General features: G+C 45.9%; 1 protein-coding gene across 1 annotated transcript; it reads right to left on the reverse strand.

Moving 5' to 3' along the window:
* Positions 1 to 1875: 1875 nt before the first annotated feature.
* Positions 1876 to 16248, reverse strand: LOC141147582 (zymogen granule membrane protein 16-like). The gene is made up of 4 exons (XM_073634808.1): positions 16064 to 16248; positions 12471 to 12593; positions 6966 to 7080; positions 1876 to 2334 (listed from the first exon to the last, which is right to left on the reverse strand). Exons 2-4 carry the CDS (start codon positions 12541 to 12543, stop codon positions 2031 to 2033), a joined length of 492 nt encoding a protein of 163 aa, XP_073490909.1. The 5' UTR covers positions 12544 to 12593; positions 16064 to 16248; the 3' UTR covers positions 1876 to 2030.
* Between the last annotated feature and the right edge of the window lie 8894 nt (positions 16249 to 25142).

Consider the following 25142-nt stretch of genomic DNA (forward strand, 5'->3'; position numbering starts at 1 on the left):
GTCAGGTAATCGATGTTCTGTGCTACCTGAACGGCTGTCTGGGTGGACGTGTGTCATATTGAATGGGCTGCTAGGCCGGAGATTGGGCCTATCCCAGGCACATCTGGCTGCTAGGCTGTCTGAGGGCTTATCCAGAAGCAAGAGAGCAGTGCAGGGTTGGGATTGCGGCTTGCAGTCCAACCAGAAGTGACGGTTCTGCCAGCCAGAGAACCTGTCGTGGTCGGAGGTAGAGGGGAAGCTGTCACCAGTAAGGGACTATCCAGTGGCATCTCCAGCTTTCAAATTTAGGGGGGGCACATGGGGGGACAGGGACAAAAGTAGGGGGGCAACTATAAAATGCAATTTTATATTATATATATATATATATATATATATATATATATATATCCTGGGGCCTTTACTACAATCCCACAATGGGCTCTTTCACATGTTCTGCAGTGAGCTCCCTTCATACTGTATTGGGGCCCCCCAAGGTGGCAGAAAGCAAGAGATATATGTCACCAGCATACCAAGAAAATATAAGGGTCCAAAGCAGTGGGAGAACTATCAGGGTTGCAAAGATTGTCTTGCCAATGGGCCCTGGTTTTCCTGCCACTGTGGTGTTCCCCAGCCTCCTCTTGCTGTCCTGCCCCTGCTATTGACAGCGCTGGTCTGGCATCTCTTGGAATTTACAGGCTGGTTCTCCTGTCCTAAGGACGGGAGAAATCAGTCTGTTTTTTGAGTAACTGAGAGTCCTGGTGGAGTCCTTCCTGCAAGTAAGATGTGGCGCATGCGCTACGAATGCAGACAAAAAGACATTGCCTTTTTGTAAAAAAAAAAAAATATATATTTTTTTTAGTTGGGGGGGCACATGGTGGGGCACAGCATAATGTTGGGGGGTCAGGGCCCCCTCTGTCCCCCCCTAGGGATGCCATTGGGACTATCTGCCTAATTACCAGGGACCACAGTGAGTAACTGAAGTAAGTACTGGAGCAGTATTCCGTAAAGAATCATGAAACTTCAGCAGGTATAAAGCCAGGGACCCAGCCAGCAGAGGTGACGCTTGTAGAGCAGCCTTGTGTGTCAAGCCAGGGACTGAGCAGGCCAGTGGGGTGAAGCTTGAGAAGTATCTGAAATGCCAAGCAAGGGACCCAGCAGAGAGGCGGGGGTGACGCTTGAGGAAGATACTGCCATGAAGATTGGAGGAGCTCAAGGGATTCAGTGGCAGTGAATCATCTAGTCTAGTGAGAGAGACTGGGAGCTCAGTGGACTGCAGAACTACAAGGAGTGATTGTAGTGGAAGTGAAGGAACTGTTAAGCTTTTTGTTTGGAACTGTTAAAGACTGTTGCCATAGGAGACAGCGATCCTACACATGCAGATGTGGCGTCTTGCTGGATGCCTTTCCCTGCATGGCTGTCCTCCTATTGAAGTCTCGAGTGTCCTGGCCCTAACCCTCTCTTCCCCCCAAAAAATAAACTTTCTTTTGCATCCAGGAAGTGTCTGGCGCCCAATTACTTTATCCACCTTACACCCACCATGCCTCACAACCCACTACATACAGAAGGATGTCAGCTGTTCCTGGCCCTGGAGGTTCTCAGTAGATCGAAGGAGGCCTAGCCTTGCTACACTATTATTGTTTGGAGATCCTGTGACCCTCTCCTGTTTCAAGGTATTCAGCAATCATTTCTAAAAAGACATCCCCTAAACGGAGCCTGCGTTGTTGGTGTGATTGGGGCTGTGTCTGTGGCAGGCGGCCTCTGTACTACTTTGGGACCCCTGGACATATCCTCATCGGCCCTTCCAGGAGTAAGCGCTATAGACAAAAAGCAAACATATTAAACATCTCCTTCAAGTAATAGCTACAGTAGAGAGCACTAACAAATTGGAACACAAAATATGATTTAAAATCTTTATTTTTTTCTCAAATCCAAGGAAAGTAGAATAAGCTGGATGGGTAGCAAGTGGGCATTGAGGGAGCCCAGTCTTCTGGTTGGCTCTGGTGGGCTCCAGATCTCAGTTCTGGAGGTCAATTAGAACCATCGTTGAGGTGTTATTTGTTTGGATGGACACCCCAGTGAAAGCTGATGCTGTTCAGGACGTTGGAGTATTGCCCACTAATGTAGAGCAGTACATTGCCCTTAGTCTTCGGAAAATCATTGAAGCTTGTGCCTGATGGTTGCCCGACTTTGAATATCCTCCCGAAGTTTGTCACGAAGAGCAGCTCATTCACACATTTGGAGAACTTTCCCGACACCTGAATGATATTTTCATTGCTGTGCAGCAAGAACTCATGGAAGACACCACCATGGTCTCCCGAAAAAGGCGCCCAGTAGGTACCAAATTTGAAGTGAATCCTGGAGGAAAACATATGAAGAAGTGAACATCTTTGTTCATGCATCTACTTCCTGGACTGGGATGTTGGCTCAGAGATGACACAATCGTTTAAAGAGGAAGTAAACCCTGATGGGTTTTACTTCCTCATTATTTCCCTGCACAGGTAAAGCATAATGGGCTACTATACATCGCATAGTCGCCAACTATGTGTCACTTACCTGAAATAGCAGCCTGCGATGTCACTGTTGCCCCCCCCTAGCAGCGAGCGTCCATCTTCACCCCTCTTCCTTCTGGGGCTGCGAACTCCGGCTCTGTAACTGGCCGGAGCCGCGTGACGTCACTTCCGGGCATGCGCGTGGGAGCCACCAGTCACGGCATGACCCCTTTAGAAACGGCACGATCACCGTTTCTAAAGTGCGCCTGTGCCATAGACATAGTCTACGGAGAAACGGCTCTATTGTAAATATCTCCTATACCGTGAAGGTTTAGGAGGTATTTCCAGCACCTACAGGTAAGCCTTAATATAGGTTTACCTGTAGGTAAAAGTGATTATACAGGGTGTACAACCACTTTAATTCTTAGCACATGTGCATCTCTGGGCTGAGTTCACAAATGTCTCATACAGATCAGCCCCTGCTACAGCCTCTGACCCTGTGACATGCTCAGGGACGGATTTCCCACAAGGCCAACGAGGCCAGGCCTCAGGGCGGCAGTGGTGCAGGGGCGGCGCCGCTTCTGCTGCGACTTCTCGGCTTTCGCGACCGCCCCCCCCCCCCCCGCACTAACATACAGTTATGTTACGCTGCCGGGTCCAGGAGGAGGTTGGAATGACACTGTGCGGCCGCGCTGGGCACTGGCAGATCCACGCTGAGCCGCTCGTTCTGTGTAAATGGACGGGCGGCTCTTCTATCATGGCTCTGCCTGTCTGCAGGGCTGTCTGAGTGGTGGACGTGGACGTGGACGTGGACGGAGCCCGGAATGAGTGTACTCACACACTACAGGACAGGTAAGACTGAGCAGCAACAATCTGTATGTCAGGTAGGTCAGTCATGTATGTCAGGTAGGTCAGTCATGTATGTCAGGTAGGTCAGTCATGTATATCAGTAGTCAGGCCAGTCATGTATGTCAGTAGGTACGTCAGTCATGTATGTCAGTAGTCAGGTCAGTCATGTATGTCAGGTAGGTCAGTCATGTATGTCAGTAGTCAGGTCAGTCATGTATGTCAGGTAGGTCAGTCATGTATGTCAGTAGGTAGGTCAGTCTTTTATGTGAGTAGTAAGGTCAGTCATGTATGTCAGTAGTCAGGCCAGTCATGTATGTCAGGTAGGTCAGTCATGTATGTCAGTAGTCAGGTCAGTCATGTTTGTCAGTAGTCAGGTCAGTCAGGTAGGTCAGCCATGTATGTCAGGTAGGTCAGTCATGTATGCCAGGTAGGTCAGTCATGCATGCCAGTAGTCAGGTCAGTCATGTTTGTCAGTAGTCAGGTCAGTCATGTTTGTCAGTAGTCAGGCCAGTCATGTATGTCAGTAGTCAGGTCAGTCAGGTAGGTCAGCCATGTATGTCAGGTAGGTCAGTCATGTATGCCAGGTAGGTCAGTCATGCATGCCAGTAGTCAGGTCAGTCATGTATGTCAGTAGTCAGGTCAGCCATGTATGTCAGTAGTCAGGTCAGTCAGGTAGGTCAGCCATGTATGTCAGGTAGGTCAGTCATGTATGTCAGGTAGGTCAGTCATGTATGCCAGTAGGTAAGTCAGTCATGTATGTCAGTAGTCAGGTCAGTCATGTATGTCAGTAGTCAGGTCAGTCCTGTATGTCAGTAGTCAGGTCAGTCAGGTAGGTCAGCCATGTATGTCAGGTAGGTCAGTCATGTATGTCAGGTAGGTCAGTCATGTATGTCAGTAGTCAGGTCAGTCATGTATTTCAGTAGTCAGGTCAGTCAGGTAGGTCAGCCATGTATGTCAGGTAGGTCAGTCATGTATGTCAGGTAGGTCAGTCATGTATATCAGTGGTCAGGTCAGTCATGTATGTCAGTAGGTAGGTCAGTCATGTATGTCAGGTAGGTCAGTCATGTATGACAGTAGGTAGGTCAGTCTTTTATGTGAGGAGTCAGGTCAGTCATGTATGTCAGTAGTCAGGTCAGTCATGTATGTCAGTAGTCAGGTCAGTCAGGTAGGTCAGCCATGTATGTCAGGTAGGTCAGTCATGTATGTCAGTAGTCAGGTCAGCCATGTATGTCAGTAGTCAGGTCAGTCATGTTTGTCAGTAGTCAGGTCAGTCAGGTAGGTCAGCCATGTATGTCAGGTAGGTCAGTCATGTATGCCAGGTAGGTCAGTCATGCATGCCAGTAGTCAGGTCAGTCATGTATGTCAGTAGTCAGATCAGCCATGTATGTCAGTAGTCAGGTCAGTCATGTATGTCAGTAGTCAGGTCAGTCAGGTAGGTCAGCCATGTATGTCAGGTAGGTCAGTCATGTATGTCAGGTAGGTCAGTCATGTATGCCAGTAGGTAGGTCAGTCATGTATGTCAGTAGTCAGGTCAGTCATGTATTTCAGTAGTCAGGTCAGTCAGGTAGGTCAGCCATGTATGTCAGGTAGGTCAGTCATGTATGTCAGGTAGGTCAGTCATGTATATCAGTGGTCAGGTCAGTCATGTATGTCAGTAGGTAGGTCAGTCATGTATGTCAGGTAGGTCAGTCATGTATGACAGTAGGTAGGTCAGTCTTTTATGTGAGGAGTCAGGTCAGTCATGTATGTCAGTAGTCAGGTCAGTCATGTATGTCAGGTAGGTCAGTCATGTATATCAGTAGGTAGGTCAGTCATGTATGTCAGTAGTCAGGTCAGCCATGTATGTCAGTAGTCAGGTCAGTCATGTATGTCAGGTCAGTCAGGTAGGTCAGCCATGTATGTCAGGTAGGTCAGTCATGTATGCCAGTAGTCAGGTCAGTCATGTATGTCAGTAGTCAGGTCAGTCATGTATGTCAGTAGTCAGGTCAGTCATGTATATCAGTAGTCAGGTCAGTCATGTATGTCAGTAGTCAGGTCAGTCATGTATATCAGTAGTCAGGTCAGTCATGTATGTCAGTAGTCAGGTCAGTCATGTATATCAGTAGTCAGGTCAGTCATGTATGTCAGTAGTCAGGTCAGTCATGTATGTCAGTAGTCAGGTCAGTCATGTATGTCAGTAGTCAGGTCAGTCATGTATATCAGTAGTCAGGTCAGTCATGTATGTCAGTAGTCAGGTCAGTCATGTATATCAGTAGTCAGGTCAGTCATGTATGTCAGTAGTCAGGTCAGTCATGTATGTCAGGTAGGTCAGTCATGTATGTCAGTAGTAAGGTCAGTCATGTATGTCAGTAGTCAGGTCAGTCATGTATGTCAGTAGGTAGGTCAGTCATGTATGTCAGTAGTCAGGTCAGTCATGTATGTCAGTAGTCAGGTCAGTCATGTATATCAGTAGTCAGGTCAGTCATGTATGTCAGTAGTCAGGTCAGTCATGTATGTCAGGTAGGTCAGTCATGTATGTCAGTAGTAAGGTCAGTCATGTATGTCAGTAGTCAGGTCAGTCATGTATGTCAGTAGGTAGGTCAGTCATGTATGTCAGTAGTCAGGTCAGTCATGTATGTCAGTAGGTAGGTCAGTCATGTATCTCAGTAGTCAGGTCAGTCATATATGTCAGTAGTCAGGTCAGTCATGTATGCCAGTAGGTAGGTCAGTCATGTATCTCAGTAGTCAGGTCAGTCATGTATGTCAGCAGTCAGGTCAGTCATGTATGTCAGGTAGGTCAGTCATGTATGTCAGTGGGTAAATAAAGTGCAATAAAGTGATTTGTGAAACAGTCTCATTAAAGGGGTTGTAAAGGCAATTTTTTTTCTTTTTTTAAAATAACAAACATGTTATACTTACCTCCACTGTGCAGCTTGTTTTGCACAGAGTGGTCCCGAACCTCGTCTTCTGGGGTCCCTCAGCACCTGTCTCGGCTCCTTCCCGCAAGAACTAACCCCCTTCATGCCAGCTCTCTCGCATATGGGTTAGTTCTTGTGGGCGCGCTCCCGTGATACAGCCGGCGGCTCACTGTATCACTCGGCCCCGCCCCCCGGCGCGCCACATCATTGGATGTGATTGACAGCAGTGCGAGCCAATGCCTGCGCTGCTTTCAATCCATCCACTCTAGCCAATCAATGGCCAGGCTGAGTGGCGAAGAGGACGTCTGGGGCGAGCGCAGCAGGTGAAAATTGTAGGGAGTTTCTTACTGCTATAATCTTTAAAAGGCATTTTCTGCATTACAGAGTATTTTCAGTCTGTACAATTAAAGCCAGTTATTTTCAGTGTTCTCATGTGTGGAGATATGTTTTTAATTGATCTATTGTAGCAGTCATCGATAAAGGACGAGAATGGTGGTGTGTGTGTGTGTGTGGGGGGGGGCATTGAAGGACCAGGCCTTCGGGTGGCAAAGGGAGTAAATCCGGGCCTGGACATGCTGCTACAAAGTTACACTGTTGCAGCTTGATCACTGGGGGAGAGGGGGGAGAGGAGACTGAGGAAATGCTTTCTTCTCCCTGCAGCAGACTGACATTATACGTTCTACTGAAATGTGCTGAAAAAGTTGTATGTATATAAAGTGTAGTAGAAAAGCTATAGTCAGACAAATCTTACCCATTCAGACAACTGGGACCCTCCCTGATGCGAATGGCTGTAATTGGCCCATGTTGTTGCTCATCGGAGAAGGAAAAAGCGTTGTCTCCATTGTCTCCATATGAGACTCCACTCTCTACAACAGTGAGATATAGGAGAGCAGTCAGGCAGGGGTCACCTATACATGAATGTGTATAATGTATCTGCAATTCTGCATGCATTCAGCTAGACCAGCTATGGTGAGACTTGGGGATGGGTGATGGCCATACTTGGGAATTTGCTGGAAATTACCTGGCAATGTTGCAATTTTGTTAACATTGCCAGGCAGTGTTAATTTCGTCGATAAAAATATTTTCATTGACTAAATTAACACCATTTTAGATGACTAAAATACGACTATAACTAAAAAAATTCAGATGACTAAAATACGACTAAAACTAAAATGGCATCTTAGTCAAAAGACTATGACTAAATCGAAATGTGACGTCAAAATTAATACTGTTAAAATTTACCACATAAGAATAAGAAGGGGGCATCTACTAAGCTCCTAAAAATAAAAAAAAAATAAAAAAGTAAGAAAAAGGCTTTTTTATACTCAAGTAATATGTGAAATGGCATTACAGCCAATAGAGTTTACAGGTTTTTTTCGTTCTTTTTTGTTGTTTTTTTTATATTTCAATGTTGCACTTCTGTTTATCAAAAAGCAATATTTTTTTTCTTTATGAATATTTGTATATTGAAATCATATCCCCTCTCAAGCGTCTCTTCTCCAGAGAGAATAAGTTCAGTGCTCGCAACCTTTCCTCATAACTAAGATCCTCCAGACCCTTTATTAGCTTTGTTGCCCTTCTTTGTACTCGCTCCATTTCCAGTACATCCTTCCTGAGGACTGGTGCCCAGAACTGGACAGCATACTCCAGGTGCGTCTGGACCAGAGTCTTGTAGAGTGGGAGAATTATTGTTTTATCTCTGGAGTTGATCCCCTTTTTAATGCATGCCAATATTCTGTTTGCTTTGTTAGCAGTAGCTAAGCTTGGCATTGCATGCCTACCATCTACTAGGACCCCCAGGTCCTTTTCCATCCTAGATTCCCCCAGAGGTTCTCCCCCCAGTGTATAGATTGAATTCATATTTTTGCCACCCAAATGCATTATTTTACATTTTTCTACATTGAACCTCATTTGCCATGTAGTTGCCCACCCCATTAATTTGTTCAGATCTTCTTGCAAGGTTTCCACATCCTGCGGCGAAGTTATTGCCCTGCTTAGCTTAGTACCGTCTGCAAATACAGAGATTGAACTGTTTATCCCATCCTCCAGGTCGTTTATGAACAAAATAAATAGGATTGGTCCCAGAACAGAACCCTGGGGAACCCCACTACCCACCCCTGACCATTCTGAGTACTCCCCATTTATCACCACCCTCTGAACACGCCCTTGTAGCCAGTTTTCAATCCATGTACTCACCCTATGGTCCATGCCAACAGACCTTATTTTGTACAGTAAACGTTTATGGGGAACTGTGTCAAATGCTTTTGCAAAATCCAGATACACCACATCTACGGGCCTTCTTTTATCTAGCTGGCAACTCACCTCCTCATAGAAGATTAATAGATTGGTTTGGCAAGAATGATTCTTCATGAATCCATGCTGATTACTGCTAATCATACCGTTCTCATTACTAAAATCTTGTATATAGTCCCTTATCATCCCCTCCAAGAGTTTACATACTATTGATGTTAGGCTAACTGGTCTGTAATTCCCAGACATGTTTTTTGGGCCCTTTTTAAATATTGGTGCTACATTGGCTTTTCTCCAATCAGCTGGTACCATTCCAGTCAGTAGACTGTCTGTAAAAATTAGGAACAATGGTCTGGCAATTACTTGACCAAGTTCCCTAAGTACCCTCGGGTGCAAGCCATCTGTCGACTAAAGTACGACTAAAACTAAAATAGCATTTTCGTCAAAAGACTATGACTAAAACTAAATAGAAATTTGACTTTAAAGTTAACACTGTTGCCAGGTCATTGCCGGATCTTTAAGGCTGGGTTCACACTGGAGATCGCAGGAGTCCGGTGTGTCGCCATTCACCATTTCAGGTCCGATTTCAGACAGAATTTTTGGCTGAATTCGGACCTGAAATGGACCAAAAGATGCACAGGGCTCCTTTGCCATTCGCACCAGAGCCACTGGGGGAGTGTGTGAACCGGCTCCATAGAGAGCCGGTCACAATCATCTGCTATGCGAATTGGATGCAGGGAAATCCACATCCAATTCGCATCGGTGGGAACCCAGCCTGAAAGTCTTCAGACCTGGCCTGTTGTGAAATGTTTGTAAATTTGCTGCCATGGAGCCCAAGGGAAGGGAGGCATCTCTGATCATACTGTGATCTGAATAGAGAGATGTTGGGCTACTGGGGAACCCACCAGCCTGGACACCCCCAGAACTTCATTATAAAAAGACATGTGGAGTGGGGTCAGGTAGCTGGTGAGCTTGCAGGATGGCTGGACTCCCCTCAGCAACTGGCACTGGCTGGCTCCTTATATCTGCGGCCCAGATGCTATGCTTCTGCTGCAGGGGCATCCTACTACAGAGCTGGGGGCCCGGGAACCATTCAGGATCCAAGCATCACACGTACTTCCCCATCTGTGCTATTGTACTAGGCAGACATGTGGGAAACATTTCCCTCATGAGGGCTACAAACTCAATGGGTACACAGATCCTGAGCTAGCTGCAGAGACTGCCTGGGGACGAGGATGACAGCTGGTGGGTAGAGTACCCCAAGCTACAGGAGAAGAGGCAGAGACTGGGAACCATGTACAACTGGTACCAATACACTGGGGTGAGCCAAGAGCAACTTGCAAGGGCTGGCTTCTTCTACACTGGTAGGCACTGGGGGTACTGAGGGGACTATGTACTGGGGAACTTCACCTGAGAGATCGACTTTATAAATGCGACTACCAACCCTACAGTGTTCACAAAATAATGCTGTGCTAAGTAGTAGTGGTGTTCACTGACAGTGATGGGTGAGCTGTTTGGCCCCAAACAGTGCCCATTTGGGTGTTTGCTGAGCACCTGAACTTGCACTCAGCGGGATGTTTGCCTGCCGAGCGCCCCACAATGCACTGTGTGCTGCTCAGTGCTTTCTAGGGCCCTGATTGGCAAAGGCAATGCACCGCTGGTCAGGTGCAAGGCTTTGCTCGATTAGGCACAGAGCACTGTCAGAGCCCTGATTGGACAAAGTCATGATGAGTGTAGAGGTAGTGTAGAGTTAGTGTAGTGTGAGTGTAGTGTGAGCGTAGTATTATTGTAGTGTCAGTGTAGTGTTAGTGTAGTGTGAGTGTAGTGTGAGTGTAGTGTTAGTGTAGTGTTTGCCAAAGTTGTGGCAAAGTCGTACAAAGTAGTACTGCTCCCAAATCACAGCAAAATTGCGGCCGTAAAATCGTGCGACTTTGAGTTCGCACAAGTGTGAAAGGGGTCTTAGTGTAGTGTGAGTATAGTGTGAGTGTAGTGTGAGTGTAGTGTCAGTGTAATAGTGTGAGTATACTGTCAGTGTAGCATTCGTGTAGTGTTAGTGTAGTGTGAGTATAGTGTCAGTGTAGTGTGAGTGTAGTGTTAGTGTAGTGTCAGAATAGCATTCGTGAAGTGTTAGTGTAGTGTGAGTATAGTGTAAGTATAGTGTCAGTGTAGTGTTAGTGTAGTGTCAGTGTAGTGTCAGTGTAGTGTCAGTGTAGCATTCGTGTAGTGTTAGTGTAGTGTGAATGTAGTGTCAGTGTAGTGTGAGTGTAGTGTCAGTGTAGTGTTAGTGTAGTGTGAGTGTAGTGTCAGTGTAGTGTCAGTGTAGCATTCGTGTTATGTTATTGTAGTGTGAGTATAGTGTCAGTGTAGTTTTAGTGTAGTGTAAGTGTAGTGTGAGTGTAGTGTTAGTGTAGTGTCAGTGTAGTTTTAGTGTAGCATTCATGTAGTGTCAGTGTAGTGTGAGTATAGTTTTAGTGTAGTGTTAGAATGGTAAAAAAAATTATAGAAAATAAAACAATAAAAACAAAAAAACAACTGACACTATCCACTGCCCTACTGACACCATCCTGCACATTCTACCCACCACCGTACACTCTGCATTGTACATTCCATAGTTAAAGTGGAGGGCCACCCTGAAAAAAAAAAACATTTGAAAAAAAAAAAAATTTAAACTTACCTGAACCCTTATTGCTAGGCAGTCTTCCTAATCTGCCTCTTCGTATTCCTGTTCCTCGGTGAGCGGCTCCGTTGCCTTCTGGAAACTGTGTGTGTTCCCAGAAAACCACGGGGCCATTCACAGAGCGCCGCTAGAGCGTGCGCAGTAGGAAACTGGCAGTGAAGCCGCAAGGCTCCACTGCCTGTTTCCCTTAGTTAGGATGGCAGTGCCGGGTCCTGAGAGCCGAGGGACGGGTTGGCCTCGGGCAGCCGACATCGCGGGCACCCAGGACAGGTAAGTCTACTTATTTAAAGTCAGCAGTTACAGTGTTTGTAGCTGCTGACTTTAAAAATTTTTTTTCGCTGGCCAGAATCCCGCTTTAACATTACAACATTCTGTACTATGTAAGTCATCTCAGACTCTGACCACACCCCTTTAAGCCACGCCCAATATCTAGCACAATTTAAATCACGGCCACTGTGCGCCGTTGGTGCTCTAAGCGTGGCGCTTTTTTTTTTTTTTTTCTCTTATCATTGCCTAAGGGCTGCTTTTGATCTTGCACACGGGCTCACTCATTTCATGATACACCCTTGTATGTGGAGGTGCATCATGTGCATTGGGAACATCTAAGCCCAGTGTAGAGTTTTCTGACATACATTTTTGATCCACTGATTTCCCAAGCAGGAAATTCACAGCACTCCTTTCCCCTTCTTCTCCTATAGAGATACCTTGGAGATAGAAGGATTCATACAGCAGGGGCCTGGAGATTTTTTTATTATATCTAGGATTGCACATATTGTCTACAAATTATGCAATAGGATCCACTGATAGGTCATACAACATATGTGTGGATGCAATATGTCGTCATATGCTGACCTTTAAGAGGAACTATACACATTTTTTTGTTTATGCAAGCTTTCCACATCACCTATTGGACACTCCAGTCTGTGTCTCATACACAACATTGAGGATATACCCTGTTTTTTTTTTAGGGGTGCTTCCTTGTGCAGCTGGGGGGGTAGTTTATAATTGGCCAATTATTATTTTATCTTGTGGTTTTTGGTATTGTTTGTGTTTTTTTTTATATAATACAATTACATATGTATGGATATTCTGCCTAATTGTCTTTTAAGTCCCTCCACCTATGGATCTTGAGAGCATTATTATTATTTTAAGAGGGGCCGAGCCTCAGTCAGGTTTTTACTTTTTACTTTTTTACAATGCAAATAACTGACGGTAGTTTTTATAATTGATTGTGCCGATTAGCTGCTTCTGCCCTCCCGTATTCATTATTATAATGGACTGGTCACTATAACAGGGGATGCGTAGTAAGTTGTAATAACTCATGCTCACCAATAGATGCCGCTGTGGAGCCCAGCAGAAAGCACGCACACAGGAGAGTCAGCATCCTGGTCTTAGCAGTCATCACCTAGAGCCGCGCCTCTCAGCCGAAACAGTCAATTCTTCCAAAACCTTCTGTGCGGCAATAGTAAAAAAATAAAAATAAATAAATAAACTCATGCAAAAAAAAATGGGAATGCAAAATATCATTAGAAATTGTGAGTTACTGTAATTCAAATAGACACAAAACTAAATGCATTTTGGGGTTGATTTGCTAAAACCCGGAGAGTGCATACTCTGGGGCAGCTCTGCATAAAAACCAATCGGCATCCAGGTTTTATTGTCAAAGCTTAACTGAACAATCTGAAGTTAGAAGCTGATTGGCTGCCGTGCACAGCTGCACCAGATTCTGAGTGCTCCAGTTTTTGTAAATATTCCCTTTAAAGGATAAGTTCACCTTTGGGAACATGTTACATGTTCCACCTGTTTTTAGAGTAACATGTCCCCAATGCTGCAGCCGCTGCTCCATCCCCCTCCCCCTGTCCTTGTGACAGCAGTAGAGGGAGAAGTTCCCCTTACTAGCTGTCACTTTTTGAAATCAGCTCGGCCCTGCGGGGCTCCACCTACACAGCCGCGTCATTCATTCACACAGCTCTTAGTAGTTCATTGATTCTTCCTGTCAGTGTACCTGGGGATGTACAGGCACTCAGACACACCGACAGATCTACAGGAGATCTGCATGGCACCAGCGGTCTGCTGATGGCTGGTGCAATACTTTACAGGCTCCTAATATAAAAAAAATAATAAATGCACATTTTTTTTACCTGCAAAAATGTGCATTTATTTATTTATTTTTAAAGTGAACTTATCCTTTAATTCTATTTAAAGCTTAATATTTTTCTCATTCTCTCTCCCCCTTTTTTCCCCTGTTGGGTCTGTCCATCCGCACTTTTGTTAATTCTACATTGAGAATAGGTTTGCACAAGTCGTGCATTAGCAAAGAATGCTGCTTTAAAGTTGTATTAAAGCCTCAGTATTTTAAACCTTAAAGCGGAGTTCCGCCGAAAAAAAAAAAAAAAAAAAAATTAAAGTCAGCATCTACAAATACTGCAGCTGCTGACTTTTAAAATAAGGACACTTACCGTATATACTGGAGTATAAGTCAACCCGAATAAGCCGAGGCACCTAATTTTACCACAAAAAACTGGGATAACCTATTGACTCGAGTATAAGCCTAGGGTGAGAAATGCGCAGCTACTGTAAGTGGAAAAGAGGGTCAACAATGCCCATTTGCAGCCTCATTGTGCCCATTTGCAGCCATAGGTCCCCCGAGCTTCAAACTCGGTAGTTAAGGGTTCCTAGATGCCCCCTAGCTGCAGCCAAAATTTGGAGTCTCTGGACCCAAAGGGTCCCGAAATGAGATTGCTGCAGATGGACACAATTGACTGATTTTGGGGCCCCGTATCTCGAGGCCACTTAGCGCTAGGCACCCCAAATTTGGTGTGCAAACCCAGTGGAACCAACACCACAATATATCCAAAGCTGGAGTTCCTAGCACCAAGTGGCCCTGAGATACAGGGCCCCAAATATCAGTTCAGAAAATGTCAAGCACTTTTCTGCAGCAGAGAATGACATTTCCTGAACCGATTTGGGGCCCCATATCTCAGGACAACTTGGTGCTAGGAACCCCAGCTTTAGATATGTTGTGGTTCTCGTTCCACTGAGTTTGCACAAAGTGGCCCCGAAATACGGGGCCCCAAAATCGGTTCGGAAAATGAAATTTTATGCTGCAGAAAAGTGCTTGACTCCAGTATAAGCCGAGGGGGGCACTTTCAGCACAAAAAAATGTGCTGAAAAACTCGGCTTATACTCGAGTATATACGGTACCTGTCCCTCGGCTCCTGGGTGGAGGCGCCGGCATCTTCAGTAAGGGAATCAGGAAGTGAAGCTTTGCGGCTTCACAGCCTGGTTCCCTACTGCGCATGCGCGACTCACGCTGCAAGTCCTCCCTGGTCCCTGCTGTCTTCTGGGACCTGTGTGTTTCCCAGAAGATGGCGGAGGGGGAGCCGGACATGGCGTAGATCACCGCAGGTTCTGTCGCTGGAAGTGGGAGCAAATACCTGTATTAGACAGGTATCTTCTCCCCCCTGAAAGGTGCCAAATGTGACACCGGAGGAAGGGGGGGACCGGATAAGCGGAATTACCATTTTTGGGTGGAACTCCGCTTTAACCGCTTCCTGACCAGCGTACGCTGATATACATCGGCAGAATGGCACTGGTGGGCAAAAGGGCGTACAGGTACGTGCCATTTAAGCAGCAGTGCCCGCTGCGGTCTCCATGACCGTGGGTCCCACGGACTTGATGCCCGCCGGGTGCCCGCGTTCGTGTCACGGAGAGGTAGAATTGGGAGATGCTTTTGTAAACAGAGCATTTCCCCGTTCTGCCCAGTGACATGACAGAGATCACTACTCCCTGTCATCGGTGCGGTGATCACTGTTATGTGTGTTGAAGCCCCTCCCCCCACAGTTAGAATCACTCCCTAGGACACACTTAACCCCTTCATTGCCCCCCTAGTGGTTAACCCCTTCACTGCCAGTGTCATTTACACAGTAATCAATGCATTTTTATAGCACTGATCGCTGTATAAATGACAATGGTCCCAAAATAGTGTCAAAAGTGTCCAATGTTTCCGCCATAATGTCGCAGTCCCAATAAAAATCGCAGATCGCCGCCATAATAAAAAAAAAAATTAATAATAAAAATGCCATAAATCTATCCCCTAGCCGCTATAAATTTTGTGCAAACCAATCAATATATGCGCATTGCGATTTTTTTTTAACAAAAATATGTAGAAGAATACATATTGGCCTAAACTGAGGAAAAAATAGTTTTTTATATATATTTTTTGTGGATATTTACTATAGCAAAAAGTAAAAAATATTGCGTTTTTTTTTCAAAATTGTCGCTCTTTTATTATTTATAGCGCAAAAAATAAAAACCGCAGAGGCGATCAAATACCACCAAAAGAAAGCTCCATTTGTGGGGGAAAAAAGGATGTCAGTTTTGTTTGGGTGCAACGTTGCACGACCGCGCAACTGTCAGTTAAAGCGACGCAGTGCCGAATCGCAAAAAGTGCTCTGGTCAGGAAGGGGGTAAAATCTTCCGGGGCTGAAGCGGTTAACATTCTTAAGTAAACTTACAATACAATTCTTACCACCAGCACTGGCAGTTTCAAACTATCAATGCTGTTGGCTCCTGCTCTCTCAGTGCTGCTTCACTGAACTTCTGGTCATCATATGACAGAATTAAAGGATAAGTTCACTTTTGGGAAAAAAATAATAAATGCACCTTTATTATGCAAACATTCCCATAGACACACTCCTAAACCTTGTGGACGGCCTTCTTAGAAGAGTAGAAGCTGTTATAGCTGCAAAGAGTGGACCAACCCAATATTGAACCCTACGGACTAAGACTGGGATGCCATTAAAGTTCATATGCATGTAAAGGCAGGTGTCCCAATACTTTTGTAATATAGTGTATATCACTCTATAAATCATAAAAACCCTGTACAAGATTCTGCCACAGACTATGTAGCCATAACTCACCTTTCGTTCCTGGTCACTGGATGAATCTATCTTCCCTTCTACCGGTATATATACAGTATAGCTCAGTGTGTATATAGACACATTGATTGCGACATTTTTTCTAAATTCACAAGAACTCTCTAGTGTCAGATAATATTTAACTTCAATGACGCCACATTAACTCCTTCCATACCCCACTCGCCTGTTCTTGGTCAGTCATGTCATGTGTGAAGGGGAGCTGAAAGGTGTAGATAAAGTTAACATATTAGGCAGGGGCGTTGCTAGGTCTACAAAAGATCCGGGGCTAGAGCCCATAGCAGTGAAGTAAAGAAAGTCATATGCTTGGGTGGGCATACACGTGTAGAGAATATACGTGTGTGTGTGTGTATATATATATATATATATATATATATATATATATAGGCCTGGATGGGGCGGGAACTACTGAAGTTAACTTTTCACATTAACAGGCTGGTAATTGGTTACTAGGATTGCAACCAATCACCTGCTGTTTAATAAAAAAAGTTAACTCCTGCAGTTCCCGCCCCCATTCAGCCCTATGATAATGTCTGCGGGGTGCAGTGCCGACCCCTGCCCTAGAGACTCGGGGCTATGGGCCCCAGATTCGGGGCTATAGCCTCAATAGCCACCCCCTAGCAACGCCTCTGATATTAGGTAATATGTAGCTTTAATTTATGCTTTTTAGTTGTCTTATTAAACATATTCTGCCCTTCACCCTCCTAATAACCCTTTCCGTAATGTATTCAGTTGAGGGTTAGGGGTATGGTTATGGATTAGGATGATGGTTAGGGGTTGGGTCGAGGGTTATGGATTAGGTTGAGGGTTAGGGGCACTGGGGTAACTAGAACCTTCAGAGCCCCCGGGTGCAAGGCCCTCCTGACCCCTGGCTGGGGCCCTTCCCTCTGACCCCAGTGGTGGAACGCCAGGGCCTGGTTGCAAATGCGACCTTTGTGACCCTGGTAGTTCCGCCACTTGTGTCAGTAGTTTTTTATTTTATCATTTTATTTTTTTTACCATTTTATTTTATTATTCTTTGCTTTTTACAATATTATTTTTCATATTTTTTTAGGAAAGTTTGGGGGCTTTCGTGAGATATCAGGGGTCTAAAGAGACCTCTGATGTTTCACCTTTGAGACAGAGAAAGGAGCAGTCCTCAATCACCTTCTCTGCAGCCTCAGCTGTACAGAATGAATGGACAGGAATACCTCTGCACAGAACTTCCCATTCATTCACAAACTGAAACACAGTAAACACAGACTATTCATTCAGACAAGGAAGGGGCCGGTAGATGACACATTTACCGGCCCCTTCCTTCGCTCTCCATCCTGACAGCATCCTGACAGTGGGATAAGGGGGGCCAGAGGAGACCACAGGAGGACCAGGAGAGAGGACAGGGGCCCGGGGGAGCATTAAAAAGCTGGATAGGCGGGGCAGAAGAGGTGGTGGCATATAGAGGAACCACTCCTCTCCTTTCTGAAGCTGCTGAATGCCTGCAGGAGGGAAAGGAGGAGAAGTGACCATTCAGCAGCTGAAGGAGGAAGGAGATCAGTTCCCCTATATGGAGCCCCTCCTATCCAGGTGTACAGGGGCTGCCCGGGCCCCCCTGAGCATGGGGCTGGGTCGCAGTTGCGACCCCCCTAGGTACACCCCTAGTTAGGGGTATGGTTGAGAATTAGTTTGAGGGTTAAGGGTTGCATTGAGGGTTATGGGTTAGGGAGTTGGTTAGAGGTTGGGTTCAGGGTTATGGATTAGTTTGAGGCCAAGAACATCACCTTGTGACAATCAGGTATGTTACATTTTATAATATGTTATCATGAAAAATGTATAGATTATTTAGTGTAGTTATTTATTTTTGTTTATTGCATTATCAGCTTTTTTGGGGAAATTTTTACTATATTTAAACAATGTTTATGATTATATGGTTTCACCCTTTTTCTTTAGCTGTTCCTGATGAGGCCTTCGGACTGGCTGGTAATTGAATGAGGCCATACAGTAAATTAAGGCCTAAACCACAAGAAGAAAGTTTCCAACTACCGTCTCAGCCACTCACGCATAGATTCGTTACGTTACTAATTTTGTTTCGTTATGAAATTTGTTTAGTTTGGTTTCGGAATCCGCTTAGCTTGGTTTAGCTTAGGTTAAAATTCCCTTCATTTATTAATTTTCTAATGACTTAGAACTTTTCAGAACGTTTAGAATTCGGATCGGTCGACGAACGATGGACCGATTTGAATTCTGTGTGAAGAAATAGCAGGTTGTTAAGCAGCGGGCTGGAAAGCCGGCCACCCGCGTCCTTAACAACCATCATCTGTCAGTGGGCTTCCCCACTGACAGATAAATGTAAAGGTAAAGAATGCTGGCAATTGCCCGGCAATAGAAAAATTAAAAAGAAAAACGGCGTTGAATCCCCCCCCAGTCCATACCAGGTCCTTCGGGTCTGGTATGGATTTTAAGGGGAATGCCACGCCAACATTTTTTTAAAAAATAGCGTGGGGTCCCCCCCAAAATCCATACCAGACCCTTATCCAAGCATGCAGCCTGGCAGGTCAGGAAGGGGGAGACGAGCGAGCGCCCCCCCCTTCTGAATCATACATGCCACATGCCCTCAATATGGGCAGGTGGGTGCTTTGGGGCAGGGGGGCTATGCGCCCCCCCTCAAAGCACCTTGTCCCTGTGTTAATGGGGACAAAGTCCTGGGCTGTGGTTGTCGGGGTCTGCGGGTGGGGGCTTATCAGAACCACGTGACGTCAGAAGGGGGCAGTGTCACGAAGTGACATACAAGGCTGGCCCTGCCCCTTGCCTGTATGTAGCGGTACCCCCGTGAGGGCTGCTATTAGACCCTGTACCCCACTTGTTACCTCGACTCTGTAAATCCTCCATCACCTCTGACACTCTGGGTTCAGTCATCTTACCAACTGTACTAATAACGAGAGACTCACACAATATTAACAAAACAGTTCAAGTTTGTTCCTGTATTAGTGAGAACACAGAAATAAGTATATTTCAACACTGCAATATGAAAAAGGCACACTTATACGAACACTATGGCTTTATTGATGAAAAAGGCAATATAATGGTTTAAAGCCCTCTTCAGGCTGTAAGTGAACACAGATCAACACAGTATGCATACCTCCCAACTGTCCCTGATTTCGAGGGACTGTCCCTGATTTGTCCCTCTGTCCCTCATTCCTCCTCATTTGTCCCTCATTTTGGTCTGATATATATATATATATATATATATATATATATATATATATATATATATATATATATATATATATATATAATGCACTTTTTATCTATCAAAAAGTGTTTTCTAGTGCTAAACCTTTCATCTGATTTCTAAATTGCTGCATTTGTAAATTCCAAAAGCCGATATAAAGGAATAGTAGTGGTAAAAAAAAGCACTTGTGGGTTTAACTAATCTTGTTTTTTTTTTGTACAATTCTCTTTTAAGGGGGCGTGGCAAGGGGTGTGTCCTATGCCTGCAAACTTTTGCTGATAGGTGTCCCTCATTCCCATCTCAAAAAGTTGGGAGGTATGCAGTATGATTCAGATTCAATTAGATATTAACCCAATCACAAAAACCTATGTGAACAGGTGAGAAAGGGGTAGAGAACTGACACTGTATTTCCTATGTCAGGCTCACTCCCTTCTGTCTCCTCCAACCCACAGGCCATTAAGAATTTCACAGCATGAAAAGAACAATATGCAAACTATCATATTCAAATTGGCTGGCTCCCTTAAATAGAGTCCAAATGGGCTAGAGCAGATGAAGAAAGGATAATAAAAGGGTGGAAGGGTTATTCCTTGAAATCCAGATGTCTTCAGCTAGCTTTATTGTAATGTGATTACTATTAAGGTAATCCTTGATTTTAGGGTATAGCAAAATTTGGTTCAACTTTGGGGTTTCCTTATGTTACTTAAATCTCTTCTTGTATGATCCTAGTGGTGTTGTATCCAGTAAAAGAAGCAATAATGTGAACAAGGCATAGATGTCTGCTTACAGTGTTTGTTATGGTATAAGAACTGACTTTTCAGTGGCACTACAAGTACCATCAAGCAGAGCTGAGTAAATGATGTCTGTAAGGAATGTCTTATAGCAACTAAATGGACTATGCCCGCTCACCACACTGGACTCAGATACAGCTGGCAACGATGTAGGTGATGAAGAAGACTCTATCAGGAACTATCTCTGTATCCTGGTTCTGGGAAATGGCATCCGCTGCGCCGCGCTACGGCCTACTCGGATCTGAAGTGCAGGCGTCAACAACCTCCGGTTCACTGTAAGGGAGAAGCGATCCACAGAGATCCCCCTGGGTATAGCTGGACGGCTCTCCACTGTGTAGGCCATGAATCACAGCAGCTCACTGTCACACAGACCTCCTGCTGGCAGAGTCAATCGGCATCCCAAGAGAGCGATGCAGGCCGCGACCAGCCCTTTTAAATCCTCTCCGTTCTGTCCTCTCAGCATTCTGGTAGTTGTAGTTCAGTCCTGCTGGCATTGAAGCTTCAGCATTCTGAACTACATATCCCACAATGCTTTGCTCTAAGTTTTGCCAAAAGAAAAAGGAAATGACACATAGAGTCCAGACAACACTAGAGGTAGACAACTCCACATTAATAACACTACACAATGTCTCTGAATTGCAGGCATAATAGGGCATACGGCTGGTAGCCTCTTAGGAGGCGAAGCATTTTTTGCCTTTTTTCTTTTTTGCGGGTCCGGCGGGCGGTGTGATTGATGATAGATATACCTTGAGGGACTTATCAAAAACGTATTTTGTAGTTTTTACTTTTTGACACTTTTTTGGTGTCAATACCCATTCACATGGGGGAGCGGAATCTGGTGGCCCCCTTGTCAAACACTCTATTTTCATAATATTATATTATATTATTTTATAATAAATAAATAAATAATTCATTGACTGAGTAGATATATAATGCATATGTGGACCACCATAGAAACCATATCTAACTAGCTGTTCTTAGAACCAATGTTAATAAAAGAATAAATATATGTCATTAAATCCACTAATTTATAATGAGACCATTTTTCATTCTAGTCATGATAGTGGCTAACATCCCACTTGAGGTTGAGGCCAGAAGGGATATGGGTCTGGGGCTGATGGATCCAAAAAAAACTCCCTTCGGCACAACATCCGGAAGACAAACCCACCCGCCTTTTGGGCACACACACCTTTTCTATGACTTGGACCTTCATGGCCACGATATTACATTTATGACACTCTCTGAGATGTTTGGCTATATTGGTCCCCTTTTTGGCCACACTGTGAATATGTTCATAAAAACGGTCTCTCAACCGTCTCGTAGTACGGCCCACATATTGGACATAACATGTCACAGGTAACCAAGTATATAACATAATTAGTATTACAGTTATAAAAGGACCTGATCTCATATTCTCTTTGGTTAGAGAACGCTTGAAACATGTTGCCCCCCAGAATATGACTACAGCAAGGGCAACATGATGACCATGACCCACACCTAAATTTACCCTTAAAATAAGCCATGTAATTGATTGAGATTTGTCTCTATTATCGTAAAAACTGGGTGATAATGAGTGCCCTTCTAGGTACTATATTAATACCATTCTGGATTCTGCAATATGTTGACACATGTGTTATCCATATAAAGAATTGGCAGATATTTACATTTGATAGCACAAACCTCACTAAATTCATTACTAAGAGGAATGGCCAGAGTTAATTTATTTTTATATGGATCCATTTTCTTGATCACGTTGAAATTTAATAACCCCCCCCCCTTATTTTTAGGAATATTGAGGGCTCTATTAAGCATCCAACTTGGGTAACCCCTGTCTAAAAAGCGCTTATACAGAGCACTAGACTCTTTATCAAATTGTAAATCATTACTACAAATCCGTTTTAAGCGCAAGAATTGTCCTACGGGGATACCTTTGATAGTATGTTTGGGATGTCCTGACTGGGCTGAAAGTAGCGTATTCCCAGATAAAGGTTTCCTATTTAAAGTAGTGCTCACTTCCAATCCTTCGCCTGTAAGGCAAACATCTAGATAATACATCTCCCTAGGGTTCGCCACCCCTGTAAATGACAGGTTTTTATTATTGTCATTAAGGTAACTCAAAAGAGGGTCAAGCAAGTCTCTGCCATTGGTGACCACCTTCAGGAGGTCATCAATGTATCTCAAATACAGTGCAATACGAGGTCTAAAGGGTTCTCCACCCCAAAGATGAGGGACCGCTACCCACCAACCCATGTACAGGTTGGCCAGGGTGGGTAATATGTGCAGGAGAGGAGTGCGGACTGTATGGCGTTGGGTAGTATGTGAAGGAGAGGAGTGTGGAGTTTATGGCAGTGGGTAGTATGTGCAGAAAAAGAGTGTGGTCTGTATGGCGGTAGGTAGTATATACAGGAGAGGAGTGCAGAGTGTATGGCGGTGGGTAGTATGTGTGGGGAAAGGAGTGCAGAGTATATGGAGGTGGGTAGTATATACAGGAGAGGAGTGTGGAGTGTATAGCGGTTCGTGGTATGTGCAGGGAGAGGAATGTGGACTGTATGGAGGTGGGTAGTATATACAGAAGAGGAGTGCAGTGGGTAGTATGTGCAGGGAGAGGCATGCGGAGTGTTTTGCGGGGGGATTATGTGCAGGAGAGGAGTGCTGAGTGTATGGCAGTGGGTAGTATGTACAGGAGAGGAGTGTGGCGTGTATGGCGGAGTGTAGTATGTGCAGGAAAAGAGTACGGACTGTATGGAGGTGGGTATTATGTGCAGGAGAGGAGTGCTGAGTGTATGGCGGCGGGTAGTATATACAAGAGAGGAGTGCGGAGTGTATGGCGGTGAGTAGTATGTGCAGGAGAGGAGTGCAGAGTATATGGCGGCGGGTAGTATACACAGGAGAGGAGTGCAGAGTGTATAGCGGTGGGTAGTATGTGCAGGAGAGGAGTACAGAGTGTATGGCGGTGGGTAGTATATACAGGAGAGGAGTGTGGAGTGTATGGCGGTAGGTAGTATATACAGGAGAGGAGTGCAGAGTATATGGCGGCTGGTAGTATATACAGGAGAGGAGTGCGGAGTGTATGGCGGTGGGTAGTATGTGCAGGGAGAGGCGTGCGGAGTGTATGGCGGTGGGTAGATGGTACAGGAGAGGAGTGCGGAGTGTATGGCGGTGGGTAGTATGTGCAGGAGAGGAGTGTGGAGTGTATGGCAGTGGGTAGTATGTGCAGAAAAAGAGTGTGGTCTGTATGGCGGTAGGTAGTATATACAGGAGAGGAGTGCAGAGTGTATGGCGGTGGGTAGTATGTGTGGGGAAAGGAGTGCAGAGTATATGGAGGTGGGTAGTATATACAGGAGAGGAGTGTGGAGTGTATAGCGGTTTGTGGTATGTGCAGGGAGAGGAATGCGGACTGTATGGAGGTGGGTAGTATATACAGAAGAGGAGTGCGGTGGGTAGTATGTGCAGGGAGAGGCATGCGGAGTGTTTTGCGGGGGAATTATGTGCAGGAGAGGAGTGCTTAGTGTATGGCAGTGGGAAGTATGTACAGGAGAGGAGTGTGGCGTGTATGGCGGAGTGTAGTATGTGCAGGAAAAGAGTACGGACTGTATGGAGGTGGGTATTATGTGCAGGAGAGGAGTGCTGAGTGTATGGCGGCGGGTAGTATATACAGGAGAGGAGTGCGGAGTGTATGGTGGTGGGTAGTATGTACAGGAGAGGAGTGTGGCGTATATGGCGGAATGTAGTATGTGCAGGAAAAGAATGTGGACTGTATGGAGGTGGGTATTATGTGCAGGAGAGGAGTGCTGAGTGTATGGCGGTGGGTAGTATATACAGGAGAGGAGTGCAGAGTCTATGGCGGCAGGTAGTATATACAGGAGAGGAGTGCGGAGTGTATGGCAGTGGGTAGTATATACAGGAGAGGAGTGCGGAGTGTATGGCGGTGGGTAGTATATACAGGAGAGGAGTGCAGAGTATATGGCGGCTGGTAGTATATACAGGAGAGGAGTGCGGAGTGTATGGCAGTGGGTAGTATATACAGGAGAGGAGTGCAGAGTATATGGCGGCTGGTAGTATATACAGGAGAGGAGTGCGGAGTGTATGGCGGTGGGTAGTATATACAGGAGAGGAGTGCAGAGTATATGGCGGTGGGTAGTATATACAGGAGAGGAGTGCGGAGTGTATGGCGGTGGGTAGTATATACAGGAGAGGAGTGCAGAGTATATGGCGGCTGGTAGTATATACAGGAGAGGAGTGCGGAGTGTATGGCGGTGGGTAGATGGTACAGGAGAGGAGTGCGGAGCAGGGGCGGACTGACCATCGGGCAGTTCGGACGCTGTCCGAGGGCCCGTGGCCAGTAGGGGGCCCCATGGCAGCTTCCACTTCGGGACCCGATCTACCCGTCAGCTAGCTGTGATTGACGGGCTGATCGGGTCCCTGCTCACTGCTAAGAGACTGCAGTGTATACACACACACCTCGTGATGCGCTCCTCCTCCTCCCCGCCGGCCCCTCCTTCCCTCCCGTCCACCCCAGGTGCTTGTATCTGTCATCACCTCGGACGGACAGAAAAGAGGAGGGGCCGGCGAGGAGGAGGAGGAGCGCATCACGAGAGGTCTGTATACAGCCGCTTCCCGCGCTACTCTGCATGTAGGAAGGAAAGTGCAGCAGCTAGAAAGTTGCTGCACAGCTTCCCACTAAGGATGAGCTCCGGCGTGTTCGCATGGCGCACGTGCCGAGCCCGCCAGGAAGTCGGCACGGCGCAGCGCTAATCACAGGCAGGGAGACATTTCCCGATCTCTGCAGCCGCACATCGGGAAATGTCTCACTGCTTGTGATTAGCGCTGCCCCGTGCCGACTTCCTGGCGGGCTCGGCACGTGCGCCATGCGAACACGCCGGAGCTCATCCCTACTTCCCACCCACAGTGTCCCTCTGTGCCCCCACCTCCCCACAGTGTCCCCCACCTCCCCACAGTGTCCCCCTGTGCCCCCACCTCCCCACAGTGTCCCCCTGTGCCCCCCACCTCCCCACAGTGTCCCCCACCTCCCCACAGTGTCCCCCTGTGCCCCCCACCTCCCCACAGT

The sequence above is a fragment of the Aquarana catesbeiana genome, linkage group LG06, assembly GCF_042186555.1.
Source record: "Aquarana catesbeiana isolate 2022-GZ linkage group LG06, ASM4218655v1, whole genome shotgun sequence".
Classification (NCBI taxonomy): Eukaryota; Metazoa; Chordata; class Amphibia; order Anura; family Ranidae; genus Aquarana; species Aquarana catesbeiana.

Bases quoted from the DNA above. Each gene is read 5' to 3' on its own strand.
- LOC141147582 (XM_073634808.1), bottom strand. From the start codon at position 12,543: ATGACTGCTAAGACCAGGATGCTGACTCTCCTGTGTGCGTGCTTTCTG. The intron at 7,081-12,470 runs GTGAGCATGAGT...TCACTGTTGTAG, and splicing joins CTCCACAGCGGCATCTATTG to AGAGTGGAGTCTCATATGGA. The intron at 2,335-6,965 runs GTAAGATTTGTC...GTTTTCCTCCAG, and splicing joins GGTCCCAGTTGTCTGAATGG to GATTCACTTCAAATTTGGTA.